At 37.4% G+C, this 15465-nt stretch overlaps 1 protein-coding gene and 1 pseudogene across 1 annotated transcript in view; both read left to right on the top strand.

Annotated features, from left to right (window-relative positions):
• Brip1 (BRCA1 interacting protein C-terminal helicase 1) overlaps nt 1-15465 on the top strand; it is a 213801-nt gene that overhangs the window by 71710 nt on the left and 126626 nt on the right. Inside the window, 5 exon segments of the mRNA XM_008842653.3 lie at nt 6339-6471; nt 8090-8244; nt 9200-9365; nt 9480-9620; nt 13977-14138. Coding sequence (XP_008840875.1) covers nt 6339-6471; nt 8090-8244; nt 9200-9365; nt 9480-9620; nt 13977-14138 — 757 coding nt within the window.
• Nucleotides 14193-14293, top strand: LOC115071970 (annotated as a pseudogene).

The raw sequence follows: 15465 nt of genomic DNA, 5'->3' as shown, positions 1-15465 counted from the left end.
TTTATGAAGTTGGGTGCACCAGAGTTTGGTGAATATATGTTCATGATTATAATATCTTCTTGATTCATTGTTCCTTTGATCAAAATGAAGTGGCCCTCTTTATCTGTTCTGATTAGTTTTAGTTTAAAGTCTGTTTTGTCAGATATTAGAATCGCTACACTTGCTTTTTTCTTAGTAGCATTTGCTTAGTATATTTTTTTCCATCCTTTCGCTTTAAGATAGTGTTTGTCCTTAAAAGTGAGATGGGTTTCTTGCAGACAACAAAAAGATGGGTTTTGTTTCTTAACCCATTCACCTAGTCTGTATATTTTTACTGGGGAGTTCAGTCTGTTAATATTTAAAGTTATTAATGAAAGATGAGTATTGAATCCTGTCATTTTTATTTCTATTTACATTCGTGATGTAACTGTACTTTTCCACAATTATACCTTCATTGAATTTGTTTCTGCAACCCCTTGGGTATAGTGATTCCTTTATTCAGCTCTTTGTATTCCTTCCTGAACTCTCTGAAGGGCTGGATTTGTGGACATGAATTCCTTCAGCCTATTTATATCATGGAAGATTTTTCTTTCCCCTTTGACTATAGTAGACATTTTGGTTGAGTATAGTAGTCTGGGTTGACATCTGTGGTCATTTAAAAATGGGAATACTTTGGTCCAGGCTCTTCTGGCTTTCATTGTTTGCACTGAAAAGTCAGCTGTAATGCTAAAGGGTTTTCCTTTATATGTGACTTGCTGTTTCTCTTTTGCAGCTTTCAGTATTTTCTCTTTGTTTTGTATGTTTAGTGGTTTTACTATGATGTGCCGTGGAGAGTTTTTTCTGGTCCTGTCTGTGTGGTGTTCTTTATGCTTCTTGTATTTGTATGGGCATGTCTTTCTTTAATTTTGGGAAATTTTCTTCCACAATTCTGTTGAAGATCTGGTCCATGCCATTATCTTGGGATTCTTCTCCTTCCTGTATGCCTATGATACATAAGTTCTGTCTTTTTATGGTGTCACACAATTCCTGCATATTCCATTCTTGTGATTAGTTCAACTTTTCATAATGTTTGCTTGAGTGGTCTAGTTTGTCCACTTTTATCTTCCAGTCTTGATACTCTTGTTTTCCATTTCATTCATCCTATTGGTGAGGCTTTCTCCTGTCATTTCTAATTGGCTTACTGAGTGTTTCCCTTCCTTCTTCATTTCAGCCTGAGTATTGTTCAATATTTCTCTTTTCTGAATTCATTCAGAAGTTTATCCCTACCTTCCTTCAGTTCTTTGATTTCTTTGTGTGTTCTTTAAATTCATTGAATTCTTTTATCGTGTTTATAATTGTTCTTTTGAGTTCCATGTTCTGCATTATCTCTAGCGGGTTCTCATTGTACTCCTCTAGAGGACTATTGGTATTTAGCAGGGATATGTTATTTTGGCTTTTCATGTTATTATTTTTTCTTTGTTATTTTGGCATGTGAATTTCTTTTGTTGTTTCTAATTCTTGTGTGAGACTCAAGCCTTCAGGTTTAGGTCTGCTTCTTTTTGTGAACTTTATGTGTCTTTATGGTTTACTTTTTGTGTATGAAAGGCTGGTTCTTTCTTTTGATTTTATATTGGAGTGGCCAGATTGCTTTTGTCTTCAGTAGTTCTCACAGAGGCCAAGTCAGATGAGGATCAGATGCTCTCAGACTTACTCCTAAGGTCTGGATCCCTCCAGGATAGATTTTGGCTTCAGGAATTTGGGGGTTGGACTGGCCTGGGAGCTGGGCCCAGGAAAGATGCTGGTCTAGGGCAGCTGTTGGCCATGCCACCCAGAGATGCAAAGGAAGATGGGGGCAAGAGGCAGCCCCAAGGGCCGCTGGGGACTGCACTGAGGAGCTGAGTTGGTCTGGATGTAAAGGACCAGGAAGAGGAAAGGTCAGCTCCAGCGTCCAGGAAAGAGGCTGGGGAAGGCATAGGGACGTGAGGGCGGGGCCAGGCCCAGAGCATCCCTGGGGACCTGAGAAGGCACTGAGTTGCTCTGGATGCACAGGATCAGGAAGCTGTGATTGTTCCACCTGGTGTCTGGGGCGCCAAGACAAGGAATGGGACAGGATCCAGGCTAGGAGGAAAGACTGGTGGGGGAGATGGGAGGGTGAGTGACGCTGGGGGAGTCAATGCATGGAGGGCAGGATAGACTTACCCTGGAGAGAGGCCTGCAAGTCCTGCCAGCACTGCGATGCATAGGGAGGTGAGGGCGGGGCCAGGCCCAGAAGCAGTGCTCCTGGGGACCTGAGAAGGAACTGAATTGCTCTGGATGCAAAGGATCAGGAAGAAGCAGTGGTGCTTCCCCAGGCATCTGTGGCGCCAAGACAAGGAATGGGAAAGAACCCAGGCTAGGAGGAGAGACCAGCAGGAGAGATGGGAGTGTGTGAGGCTGGGGGTGTTAAGCCGTGGAGGGCGCGATGGACTTACCCCGGAGAGAGAAACCTGCAGGTTGGAGAGAGGCCTGAGGTTCCTGCAGGCCCAGGGAAGCAGAGCCAGAGAACAACTTCTAAGAGTCATTTCTGTCTTACTATACGTTCTGGAGCTTGAACTCAGGTTGTTAGGCTTGCATGATATGTACTTTATTTAGTTATTCACTTTTAATTTAACGATATTTATTTTTGCTTATTTGAATATGTGTGAAAGCACACTTGCCACAGCACTTAAGTAGAGGTCAGAGTAAAACTTGGAGGAGTCAGTTTTCTCCTTCCACCTTGTGGGTCCTGGGGATTAGATCAGGTCGCCAGGCTTGGTACCAAATGTGCTTATCTACTGAGCCATTCCTCACAAACATTTTGTTTTAACTTTTATGAGGTCTCTGGTTTTGGTCTTCCTTATAGTTTATTACTTCTCAATTCTGTTTGATGTCTAAATGTTGCTCAGGACTTTGCCCTGGGACCCAGTTTCTTTTCTAGCTCTGTATATCCCCTAAATTCTATAGCTTGGTACTCTAACGTAGAGCAGGCTTCCTAAAGTTTTTCCACTCATGACCCCTTTTGCCCAATAAATTTTTATTTTTACTCGTGTATACAGATATAAAATAGGTGTTCAAATATTACTGATAATAAACCATAAATAAGTTTATTTTCTAATATTTATTTATTTTTATTTATGTGTATGTGTATGTCTGTATATATGTGCATGTGTGTGTGTAGGTACATGGTCGGAGATCAGAGAGTGTCCCTTGCAAGTAGTTGTAAGCCACCTGACATGGATCCTAGTAACTGAACTCTTGGGTCCTCTAGAAGAGCAGCAAGCACTCTTAAAATCATTCCGCCGTCTCTCCAGCCCCAGGAAAGTTATTTTAAAACAATTCTTTGGTATACATGTAATTTTACTTTTTAATAAAGACAGATTTATATTTACATATTTATTTTTACGTAACGAATTAAGTAATAACTAAATATTTCATAGTGCAGGACATAGACAATCTTCAACATTTTTTCTATTTCATTCTATGTGTGTGTATGCATGTGGGTGTGTACATGTACATGCCACATTGCATGTGTAGTGGTTAGGGGAGAGGAAGTCTATTCTCTTCTTCCCACATGTGGATCCTGAGATCTGAACTCAGGTCATTAGGTTTGGCAGCAAGCAGCTGGCTCTTCTTCAACATTTTCCAGAATTGATTGATATTTTGATTTTATAATTGTGCTGAGAACACTGATTCACTTATATACATAGTGCAAAGTGGCAGAAGTATGTTCAAAGCCATTTTAGAAAGTGTTGAAAATTCCTAACCACAGACAAAATTCATTGAACAATTTTTCATGAAACTCAAAGTAGCAACTTGAACAGCAGTTTTTAGAATGAAACATTCTAATAAATACAATCCAGATGCTTACAAGCTGAGGAATAATGGTAGGAAAATACTAAAAATGTTTGTTTACTTTAATTAAACTATTATGTTTCTGTAAGAGCAGAAAACTTTATATGCACAGTAAAGCACAACAGTTCATTTATACAGCATCTTAAATCTGAGCTTAGATGTTTCAGGCAGTGTTCAGTGGCTTCCCATGACAGCATGGACAGTGCAAGCACACACATTACATTCTTATCCAGGGTTGCATTGGAGTCACAAAATGCAAAGTAGTGAAGGCTGCCAGAAATGCAAGTTTGTTCTCTCTCTCTCTCTCTCTCTCTCTCTCTCTCTCTCTTCCCTCTTTCTCCTCTCTTTCATTTATTTATTTTGTGTGTGTGTGTGTGCACTCATATGTGTGAGGATGCGTGCACCTATGTACATGTGTGCAGGCCAGAAGTTGATGAGTTTCTTCCTCTATTGCTCTCTACCTTATAATTTTTTTTGAGACAAAATATGTCACTGAACCTAGAAATCATCAATTTGGTTACCTCCTGGGAACCCCCATCTCTAGCCTGCCAGCAGTAAGGTTATAGACATAGTTTCCTATGTTTGGCTTTTATGTAGGTGGTAGAGATCCAAATTCAGGTCCTCATGCTTACATAGCAAGCACTTTAACCACTAAGCCATCTCCCAGCCTCATTCCTTAGATCCTTTGTGTTTGATTTTGAATTTATTTTTGATTATTGCTTATTCCTTCAGTTATTATCAATTTTTTCACAGCTTCCACATTGAGTTCATGACCTCATACAGGGTTGCAACCCACAGTTTAAGGAGTGTTGAGTATAATCTCCAGTGCTGCTGAACCTAAATCTGCCTCCACCCCCAACCTCTCCCTGGAGTGATTCTCATGTAATCAGCTATCAGACATATCTGTTAGGATATCAAATACATTTCAACTTTGATTTCAGAACAAAATATCTTAATTTACTCTATTTACTGTCCCCTCTCCCTCTGTACCCATTCTTTAACATCTAAAGAAATAGAGCCTACCAATTCTTCAAATCAAACATCTAAATATTGTCTTTGATTACTGTCTCTTTTCATCCAGTTAATCATTAAACCTTATTAGGTGCCACTTGTACAATGTGTCCCAAAGCCATCTTTTTTTTTCCACTCTCTGAGGTCTTAATGTTGTTGGTAATCTAGAACATTGCAACAGTTTCCTAACATGTCTCTGCTCTCATTCTTTCTCCTGTGATCCATCCTCGTTTGAAGTTGGAGTCACCTTTTAATCACTTAAAATACTCACTTATTTAAAACTCCTTTTCAAACTTTGGATAGAATCCAAATTTCTTATCCTTGCTTAAAGCAGTCTGATTCCATTTTATCACACTAACATTGTTTGTACCATTATTTATTGTTTTGCAATAACTGCATTGATTTTCTCTCAGGTCCTTAAAGGAGTAAAACTTGTTAACTTTGTACCAGCTATTCCTTCTGTTTAGAAAACACTTTTTTTTTTCTCGCCCTCTCATGACTGGCCACTCTTTTTTGCATCCAGTTGTTAAAATAAACTTTAGGAATAATAATATGGCCCTTCATGATTAACTTTATTTTCATAATACTGTGTATTACTACCTGATCTGTCCTTCCCCTTTCCTTTCCCCATTCCCCTCCCCCTGCCTGCTCCCCCCCCCCTCTGGTGGTGCTGAGTGAGGGTTGAACCTAAGGTCTCAAGAATGCTAGGCAAGTGCTTGACCACTGAGCTGTATTTTTAGTCCTGATATTTCCTTTCTTAGTATTCCTCTGTTTATTTGTCCCCCTTTAGGAAACTAATTTCCATGAGAATAAGAACTTTGTCTACTGTAGCTACTGCTATAATTTCTACTGGGATCTTTGGCATAAAATTGGCACTCAAGCAATTATTAAGTGAATGAGTGTGCATAACAATATTTTCAAGTTACTTTTTTCTGTTAATATGCAGTATAAATATTTATTTTGCATGGTTTTTAAAAAATATTTTATTTATTATTTTTATTTTATGTGTATGCGTGTATTGCCTGCATGTAGGTAAGTGCACCTGTGTCGTGAAATGCCTGCGGAGGTCAGAAGAGGCTGTCGGATCCCCTGGAACTGGAGTTACGGACAGTTGTTAGCTGCCATGTGGGTGCTGGGATTTGAATCCGGGTCTTCTGCAAAAACAACCAGTGTTTTTAACCACTGAGCCATCTCTCCAGCCCTGTTTTGCATGTATATTTATGTGCATTTGAGATGAACACTTTATACCTAGCTGTCAAACATAAAGCGATGCGAATCCACTTTTTTTCTTAATAAAAACTTGTTTTTAGTTATGCAATGTTTATTTTACAGTATGAAATGTACATTTTTGAAGGTGTGTTAACCCATGCTTATGCCCTAAGAACCTCAAGGAATATATATACAGGTCTCACTGTATGACAATAACAGTTCTCCAATTCTGTTGAAATGACACACTTAAGGATGATAGTGGTTGACAGAATTGCTTTATTTTGTTCCAGGTGGTTAGAAACAAACTCTGAACATCTGGTAGAAAGGGGCTATGAATCATCTTGTAAAATATGGAATGGAAATGAAATGCTGTTAAATTTATACAAAATGGGCATCACTGCTGCTACTTTTCCCATTTTACAGGTAAGATGTTTTCCCACCCTTGAAATTCATTCATTTAGTAAATTCGAAGCGATTTAGTAGTAAGTAAATCTGTAATATATCCAACAAAGAATCCAGAAATTGTTTTTCCAGAATTTTTTTAAAAAGCAATTTAAAACTTGTTTTAAAAATTTCTTGTCTAAAGCTGATAATCTTTAAGCACTGACACAAATAAATTATAGTAGAAAAATAGCATTATTTAATTTGAACAATTTAAGACTTTAAAGGAGTTATTTTTTTATTCACACCTAAAAGAAAACACTATTTTTAGATTGTAAATGTATCAATTATAAGACTTAAAATTTATGAAAGTATGAACAATTAATTTTTAGTAAGTTTAGGAAAATGAAGAAGTTCATATTTTGTGTTGTGTGACAGATTATTGGAGGTTCGTGGGTGGAGATCGTTAGTGGACAGTTTATGAAGCTCACGAGTATGTACTTTTGCATATTCTAATGGATATAGGTTTCACAACTTTTACCATATTCTCAAGATTTTTTTAAGCAGATAAGAATAAGACTGTTTTGTTCTTTTTTGTTTCTTGTCTAAGCTAAAAGACTTTTTTGTTTTCTGTTTTGCCCTTTGCAAGAGTAGCCAGTGCTCTTAACCATGGAGCCATCTCTCCAACCCCTGCACATTTCTTTTTTAAGACTAAATAATAGTGCATATGCTTTCTTTTCTTTTTGAAGATGAGGTTTCGTGTAGTCTAGGCTGGCCTTGAACTTGCTGTTTAGCTATGAATGACTGAACTCTTAATCTTCCTGCTTCTACCTCCCAAGTGCTGGGAGCGCAGGCATATGTTACCACACTCAGCTAGTGTATGTTTTATTTTATATTCTATTTGTTGCATTCATCATTCACTATACTCTCACTTTTCCTCCTGGAAAGATTGGCAGGCTGAGGGATTCATCTCTGAACCCTAAGCTGTTCTTCCTTGGGGCATGATAAAATGGTTGATAATAAACTTATTACTCTTTCCATGTATCTGCTCTTGGATTTTTCTTTTTTACCCTCTTATTTCTTAAATAATTTTGCTTATCAGGTTGAAGTGTATGGCTCAGTAGAGTCTTGAAGATCTGGCTTTGTCCCCCAGAACAACAACAAAAAAGGATAATAATACATTTTAACATATAGTATTCTCATTACCAGAGTTACTTCCTAAATATAATTCAGGCATTTAGGAAAACATATCAACTCTTAAATAAAACCATTTACTACCTTTTTATTTTAGTTCATTGCTTTTGGAATGTACTAAATAATACTCGCCTGAAGAACTAATTGTTCCTCTAAATATCTCATTTTTTATTAAAGTATCCTATTACTAAAATATCTTTGACTCTGAGGAGAATTTTGCTAATAGAAAGTCAAACTCCATTCTTGGGCTTGGGTTGTAGGCCAGTGGTAGAATGCTTAATATGCATGAGGCCCAGGGCTCCATTCCACTCACCATCATAAATAGATAAAATAGATTATTAGCATTTTTGTCCTATTGTAGACCTAAAATCTCAATGTGTTTCATTTTGTTTTAATACTTTGCAGAGGATTTTCCTTCCTTCCCCTACTCTGCCCCCTTAATGCATAATATGGTACTTTCTTACAGAGACATTTTTCTACTATCCTTCAAAAAGAAGAAAAAGTCTCATCAATTCATGGTAAAGAGGAGGCAATAGAAGTCCCTATTATTAGTGCTTCAACTCAAATAATGCTCAAAGGACTCTTTATGGTGCTTGACTATCTTTTTAGGGAAAATAGCAGGTAAGTGAAGGGCTCTGGTCTGTTGTTTTCTTCTGAAAAATATTAGCCTAGAGCCAACAAGATAGCTCAGTGGATAAAGTTAGTTGTTGTACAAGCATGGAGACCTGAGTTACCCAGAGCCCAAGTAAGGTGGAAAGAGAGAACCAAGTCTAATGTTGTCCTCTAACCTCCACATGCATGCCATGGTGCCTGCATCCATACACAAATTATGTACATATACGCAATAATAAAATAAAGATAGCCTATGATTGCTAGTGTGTTTAATACATGCTAAATTTATTTATTTTTATGTTATGTGTATGAGTATATTGCACCTGTGTCATGCAGAGCCCGAGGAGTCCAGATGAGGGTGTCAGATCTTCTAGAACTGGAGTTAGAGATGGTTGTTGTTAGCCTCTCTGTAAGTGCTGGAAATTGAACTGGGTCTTCTGCAAGACCAGCCAGTGCTCTTATCCACTGAGCCATCTTTCCAGCCTTGAAACTACCATGCTAACCAGTGCTGTAGAACACACTTGCACTATAATGTACAGCCATCACCATTGTTCATTTCCAGAAATTTTTATCATTCTAAAACAGGATTTTATACTTGCATACTAATTGCTCCTTAATCTCTCTTGTCTTAGGAATTTTTCCCTCATCTTTGAGTTTGCTCTTTCTAGTTATTTCATATTAGAGCACTAATACATTATTTGTCCTTTGTGGGGGACCTTTTTGGGACAGATTGAATGGTTAGATGATTTTTAATATTTCCTATATGAATTGTTTGAATTTTGTTATTGAGTGACTTAATTTACATCAGAATTACTGAATTTAACTAGTGGGGCCAGGGTTATGTTGTGCAGGAAGGCATGACACTCTTAGCTGAGTTTCAGTGCTATCAGGTTAGATACTGTTTGCAGCTGGGTCATTGTTTTATAATGTTTTGTCATTCAGTTAGCATTGTCTTTGCATTTAGATTCGCAGATGATTATAAAGTTGCTATACAACAGACTTACTCCTGGACAAATCAGATTGCTATTTCAGATAAAAATGGGGTCTTGGCTTTACCAAAAAATAAGAAACGTGTACGACAAAAAATTGGAGTTCATGTGCTAAGCTTTTGGTGCTTAAATCCAGCCGTGGTAAGCTCATTCTGGTGTAAATGCCAATTTTTTCTTCCTGGTCAGTACCAACTATTAAACAAATGTGTTTCGCTTTGTTAAAGATGATCTTATTTACACAATGTTTCCTTATAGGCCTTTTCAGATATTAATGACCAAGTACGGACAATTGTTTTGACATCGGGAACATTGTCACCTCTGAAATCTTTTTCATCAGAACTTGGTGTTACATTTACTATCCAACTGGAGGCCAACCATGTCATCAATAAATCACAGGTTGGTTTTTTGTTTTTCTTTATTTTGTTAGGCTCTCAGTCTTTTTACCTGAATGTAAGGATATCTTAAACGCTAACAAATAAACCCAGATAGAAAATTCACATTTTATTTTTAAAATATTTTATTTATCATTTTTATTTTATATGTATAAGTGTTATGCCTGCATGTAGGTAACTGCACCCGTGTCGTGCAACGCCCAAGGACAGAAGAGGCCATTGGATCCCCTAGAACTGGAGTTACGGACAGTTGTTAGCTGCCATGTGAGTGCTGGGATTCACACCTGGATCTTCTGCAAGAACAGTCAGTGTTCTTAACCACTGAACTATCTCTCAGCCCCTCACATTTTATTTTTAAAATAAAAGAAAATCTGTCAGCTGCTTAATTCTTAGTAGTGTCAATGAAAGAAACACTGATGCTAGCCTGTCAGCTCCGTCTCTTTGGATTCCAAGACTACTAAAAACTCATTCAAATGTTTTAATCTTTCTATGAAATATAAAAACAAATGAAAATATTCATTTTTCTACTATAGTTCTATTTGTAGCTATTTGTTTCTCTTTTCTATTAGACTATGGTATATCCTTATTTTTCTATCTTTTTCCTCCATACCTACATTAATACCTAAAATGGACTAGAAGTAATCTTTGAATGTTATAATTTAATATTTAGTTTTAAAAACTAACAAATATGATTTTAATTTTCCTTGAAATATTTGAATTATCATTTTTATTATGATTTTTAAAAACTATAATTGGGGCGGCTGGAGGGATGGCTCAGTGGTTAAGAACACTGACTGTTCTTGCAGAAGATCCGGGTTCGAATCCCAGCACCCACATGGCAGCTAACAACTGTCCGTAACTCCAGTTCTAGGGGATCTGATAGTCTCTTCCATCCTTTGCGGGCATTGCACGACACGAGTGCACTTACCTACATGCAGGCAATACATGTATACCCATAACGCAGTGTCTCATGTAGTCTAAATTGACCTCAGACTTACTGTGTAATCAAGGACAGTTGAATTCTTGATCCTTCTGCTTCCACCTCTCAAGTGACAGCCATCACTCATAGCTCTATTTCTCTCTCTCTCTCTCTTTTTTTTTTTTTTGGTCTTTTTGAGACAGGGTCTCCCTGTAGCCCCAGTTGGCCTGGAACTCACTGTGTAGACCAGACTGTCTTTGAACTCATAGAGATCTGCCTGCCTCAGTGCTGGGATAAAAGGCTTGTGCCACCACGCCTGGTCGACTCTATTTCTTTTTATGAAGTAATACAATTCTATGCCTAATACAATTCTAGTTCTTTGTAAAGCTGTTATGTACAGGTTTATACTTACTGGATATTTTTAGTTGCTTGAAAGCAACTACTGACATTTAGTGCTTGGGACCTAAAATTCTAAGCATCTATGTAACTAAGAATTTGCTTTCCAAAATGCCAGGATGTACCTGTTGAGATACATTGCTACAAACAGTAGTGAAGTAAGAATACAGGTTCTTACCTGTGTTTCAACACTTCATGCTGTCTTGTTTGGAAGTATAAATAGACATAAACAAGAGGTTAGCAAATTCAACATATAGCTTTTTATAATTTTGCTATTGTATCCTCTAATTCTGTTTTTAACCTAATATATATAAAGTCCATTTAACCTAAAATATCACTAAATTATAATAATAGTGGGGGTCGTAGAATAGTGTTTTAATATTGCCCTTAAGCTTAAAAATTACTTTCAAATTTTAGTTGTGATTAAAAAAAATATGGCCAGGCATGGTGGCGCATGCCTTTAAACCCTGCACTCAGGAGGCAGAGGTGGCAGATCTCTGTGAGTTCAAGGCCAGCCTGGTCTACATAGCCAGTTCCAGGCTAGCTGGGGCTGCAGGGATACCCTATCTCAAAAAGACAAAAAAAAGAAAAGGAAAAAAACAAACAAACCATGTAAGCCTGGCATGGTAGCACACAATTTTAATCCCAACATGCAAGAGGCAGAGACAGGCAGTTCTCTGAAGTCGAAGCCAGCCTGGTCTCCATAGTGAGTCAGCCAGGACTATGTAGTAAGAACCTGTCTCAAAACAAAACAACAACAACAAACAAAACACATATAGAATAAAATTTACCATCTTATCATTTTTAAGTGCACAGCTAATCCACAATCTACATTGTTACACAGTTAATCTCAAGAAGTTTTCATGTTGCTAAATTTTAAAGTGTTCCCATTAAACAATTTCATTCCTCTTTCACCAACACCTTCACCTTCTCCTTTCTATTTCTGTGGATTTCACTGCTTTAGATAATTCATGTAAATGGAATCCTAAGGTTTTTGTCTTTTGTAAATGGCCTTTTTTACTTAGCATAATGTTTTCAAGGTCTGTCCTTATTTTGTAGATAATGTCCACAATGTTCATCTGTTGTAGCATGCATCTATTTTTCTTTCCTTTTATGTTGAATAGTATCTCATTGTATGACTATGCCAAAATTTGTTTATCCATTTGTCCATTGACTTTATATAAAATTTTAGTTTCAAAAATTATAAATTTTAGAAAAGCTGAAAACTTTAATTGATGTAATAAATAGGTTTATATCCTGCCATTTATCTCCATCCTGAGTTACATGCTCCACTCTTTTCCAATCAATGTATCCTCTAAGAACAAGTATATTATCCTGTGTAATTTTTAAAAAACTTTAGCAATTATTTATTATTATTATTTATGTGTCTGTGTGTATGCCTGCATGAGAGTATGTACACCATGTGTGTTCCTGGTGCCCATGGAGGCCAGGAGGCTTTGGGTTCCCTGGAACTGCAGTTACTGGCAGTTGTGAGCTGCCTGATGAGGGTGCTGGGTACTGCTCTGGTCCTCTGCCAGAGCAGTAAGTGTTCTTAACTACTGAGCCATCTCTCCAGCCCCCTATATACTATTTTAAAATCAAACCCAGGGCCTTGAATATGCTAGGCAAGTGTTCTATCATTGAGTTATATCCACCAGCCCTACAAGTACTTGTCGTACTTAACCACCTGTGATAATATCCAAAGGAGTTAGTATTTGCATCATTTTCCCAACTGTTCTCAATGTGACTTTTAAATCTGTTCATTTTATTTATTTTTTAATCTAGGATTCAATCAAGTACTCTGTATGTATTATATTTAGTTTTCCTGTCTCTTTATTTCTTTTTTTTTTTTTTTTTTTTTTTTTTTTTGGTCTTTTTGAGACAGGGTCTTCCTGTAGCCCTAGCTGGCTGCCTCCCAAGTGCTGGGATTAAACATGTGCCACCATGCTCAGCAGCTGTCTCTAATTCTTTAGAACAGTACTTTTGCCTCTTTTTTTCCCCCTGTTCTTTTTGACTGACAATTCTGAAAATGTCAAGTCATCACTTGTCTGGAGACATGTTTTATAGTCTAATTTGGTTCTATTTGCTCATAAGGTTTAAGTTAAACAGTGGGCAAGAATTCTGTTCAGGTTACATTGTTGTTTCCTATTGCAACTTACTAGGGAACAAAGCCTATCAGTTTGTCTTATTAAAAGTATTATCTGTTAAATCTATTTTGCAAAATGTATATGTCATTGTCATATCTCAATGTCATTTTAAAATATATCACTCTTCTGTTTTCCGACACTGCAGTATTTATGTTGCCTTTAGATACCTAATGAAATTTGCTCTTTCCCATAATCAAATTAGCCAGATTAAGGCTAAGTCTTTTGATGTAAGGATTCATAGATAACTAAAATTCAGTGGGTCCAATTTTTCTATTTTCTAAGAATCTTTGAACACAAATGAATTTGTAACAGAGGAGTTGAAACCAGCCTTTGGAAATTACATCAGCCTTTCACCCGAGTATTTTGGACTGAGCGAATTCTGCTGTTGCTGTACCGACCTGGCAGATTCACTTCATATGTTTACTTACTCATCACACAAATAATTCTTACATCCTTAATTTTATAAAGTTATTGATGAAAGAGAGATGGATTCAGTGATCTTCCTAAGGCAGAACTTAAATGAATTGTTAGTATTTTGCAGGCTTTTCTTCTCTATTGGTCTACCAATGCTGCTGCTGCTGCTTCTTTTTTTTTTGGTACTGATATATTGTGATATATTTATCATTTTGTTTTGTGCCTGTTACATAAATATTTCTTTGTAGTTACTGTGAGGATTATGATAGTACCAAAAGTTACGATAACTTGATTTGAATTGATACCAGCCTATTTGTATACAATTAGACAAAGGTATTAAAGAAAATTCCCATAGTTTTATGATAAATTTCTGCTAAATTTGTTGCTTGATCATCTTTTATATAAATGAAAGCACTCCCAACTAAATACTGACTTTCCTGCCTTATTTAGGCATAACTTTAATACTAACATATTCATATTCTAGGTTTGGGTTGGTACTATTGGTTCAGGCCCAAAGGGTCGGAATCTCTGTGCTACCTTCCAGCATACTGAAACATTTGAGTTCCAGGATGAAGTGGGAATGCTTTTGTTGTCTGTGTGCCAGACTGTGAGCCGAGGAATTTTGTGCTTTTTGCCATCTTACAAGGTAAGGGGCTGTTTATTGTTCCTCTTTTTTTAACCTTTAAAAAAAAAATCATGTACTCTTTTCAGTAGCAGCATTCACTAAAATGGGATTGACAAAGATTAGCACGGGCCCTGGGTAAGGATGACACACAAATTCCTGAAGCGTTCCATTTTTTAAAGAAAATTATTTTTTCATTTATTTGCATTTTATGGGTTATGAGTGTTTTGCCTGCATGTATGTGATTGCACCATGTGTATGTAATGCCCATGAAGGTCAGAAGAGGGCATCAGATCCCCTGGAATTAGAATTATGATGGTTATTTGCTACCATGTTTGTGCTGGAAACCAAACCCAGGTCCTCTGCAAGAGCAGCCAGTTTTTCTTAACTGCTGAGCCATCTCTCCAGTCCTGTGTTCCATACTTTTAAGAGAAAAACAAAAATGGGCAAAAAAATTATGTAGGATTATCATAATAAACTTCATAGAGTGAGAAGCAGTAAGGTAATTATAATTCTTAGTATCATTTTATTTATGAAGATATTATCTGATTATTACTGTTTCACTTAAAAGTCAATTATGACTGAGGAAATAGATATAAGATAGATCCTTTTTTTCTTTGCTATAAAAAGATAATGTTACAGCCAAGTGTAGTGGTGCATGCCTTTGATCCCAGCACTTGGGAGGCAGAGGCAGGTGGATCTCTATGAGTTCGAGGCCACCCTGGTCTACATAGTTCTAGGTCACCTGGGGGTACAGGGAGACCCTGTCTCAAAAAGACAAGCAGGACCTTTGACTTATCTTCATACAGGCAGAACTGGTAAAAGAAAGGAGCCAGGGGCTCCTCCTAAGCCTGTGTAACCCCTGAGGAACAGATCCTCAAATGGCTTTAAGAGTAAAAATAAATTGGTTTATCTGGGCCAAGTGTATGGCCTTAGAAAACACCCAAAAGGAAATATAACCAAAGATTAAGGGGGGCCAATATAATTTTTAAGGGTCCATATGTATAGCTATAAGGCTATATAACAAGCAACAATGCCAGATAGGAGATACCTTCTTTTGAGTTGTTGGCCAGGGTGGCCCAAGGGACTCCCAGATAGTAACCCAGCGTAGAACTGGGAAAATGAACAGCAGACCCCAATCTTAGGAAGCTGACCTTCCTAAAAGACCTCTAGATAGGCTGACTAGATTCACTGGATGGACAAGTAGTGGTGAACGGCTGGGGGTGTCGACACCACAGCAGACAGTAGCAGGGATGACAGAGTATAAGGTCTCTAGAGAGGGGTTGGGGGGAGGTTATGGGAGGGTGCCATCTGGGAAGTGGGTGTATAGATGAATAAGATTGTTTGGGAC

This window comes from Nannospalax galili, unplaced genomic scaffold (assembly GCF_000622305.1).
Source record: "Nannospalax galili isolate Female #2095 unplaced genomic scaffold, S.galili_v1.0 scaffold879, whole genome shotgun sequence".
NCBI lineage: Eukaryota > Metazoa > Chordata > Mammalia > Rodentia > Spalacidae > Nannospalax > Nannospalax galili.
Note: the sequence above shows the minus strand (reverse complement) of the source record. Positions and strands in the feature narration are given on the sequence as shown.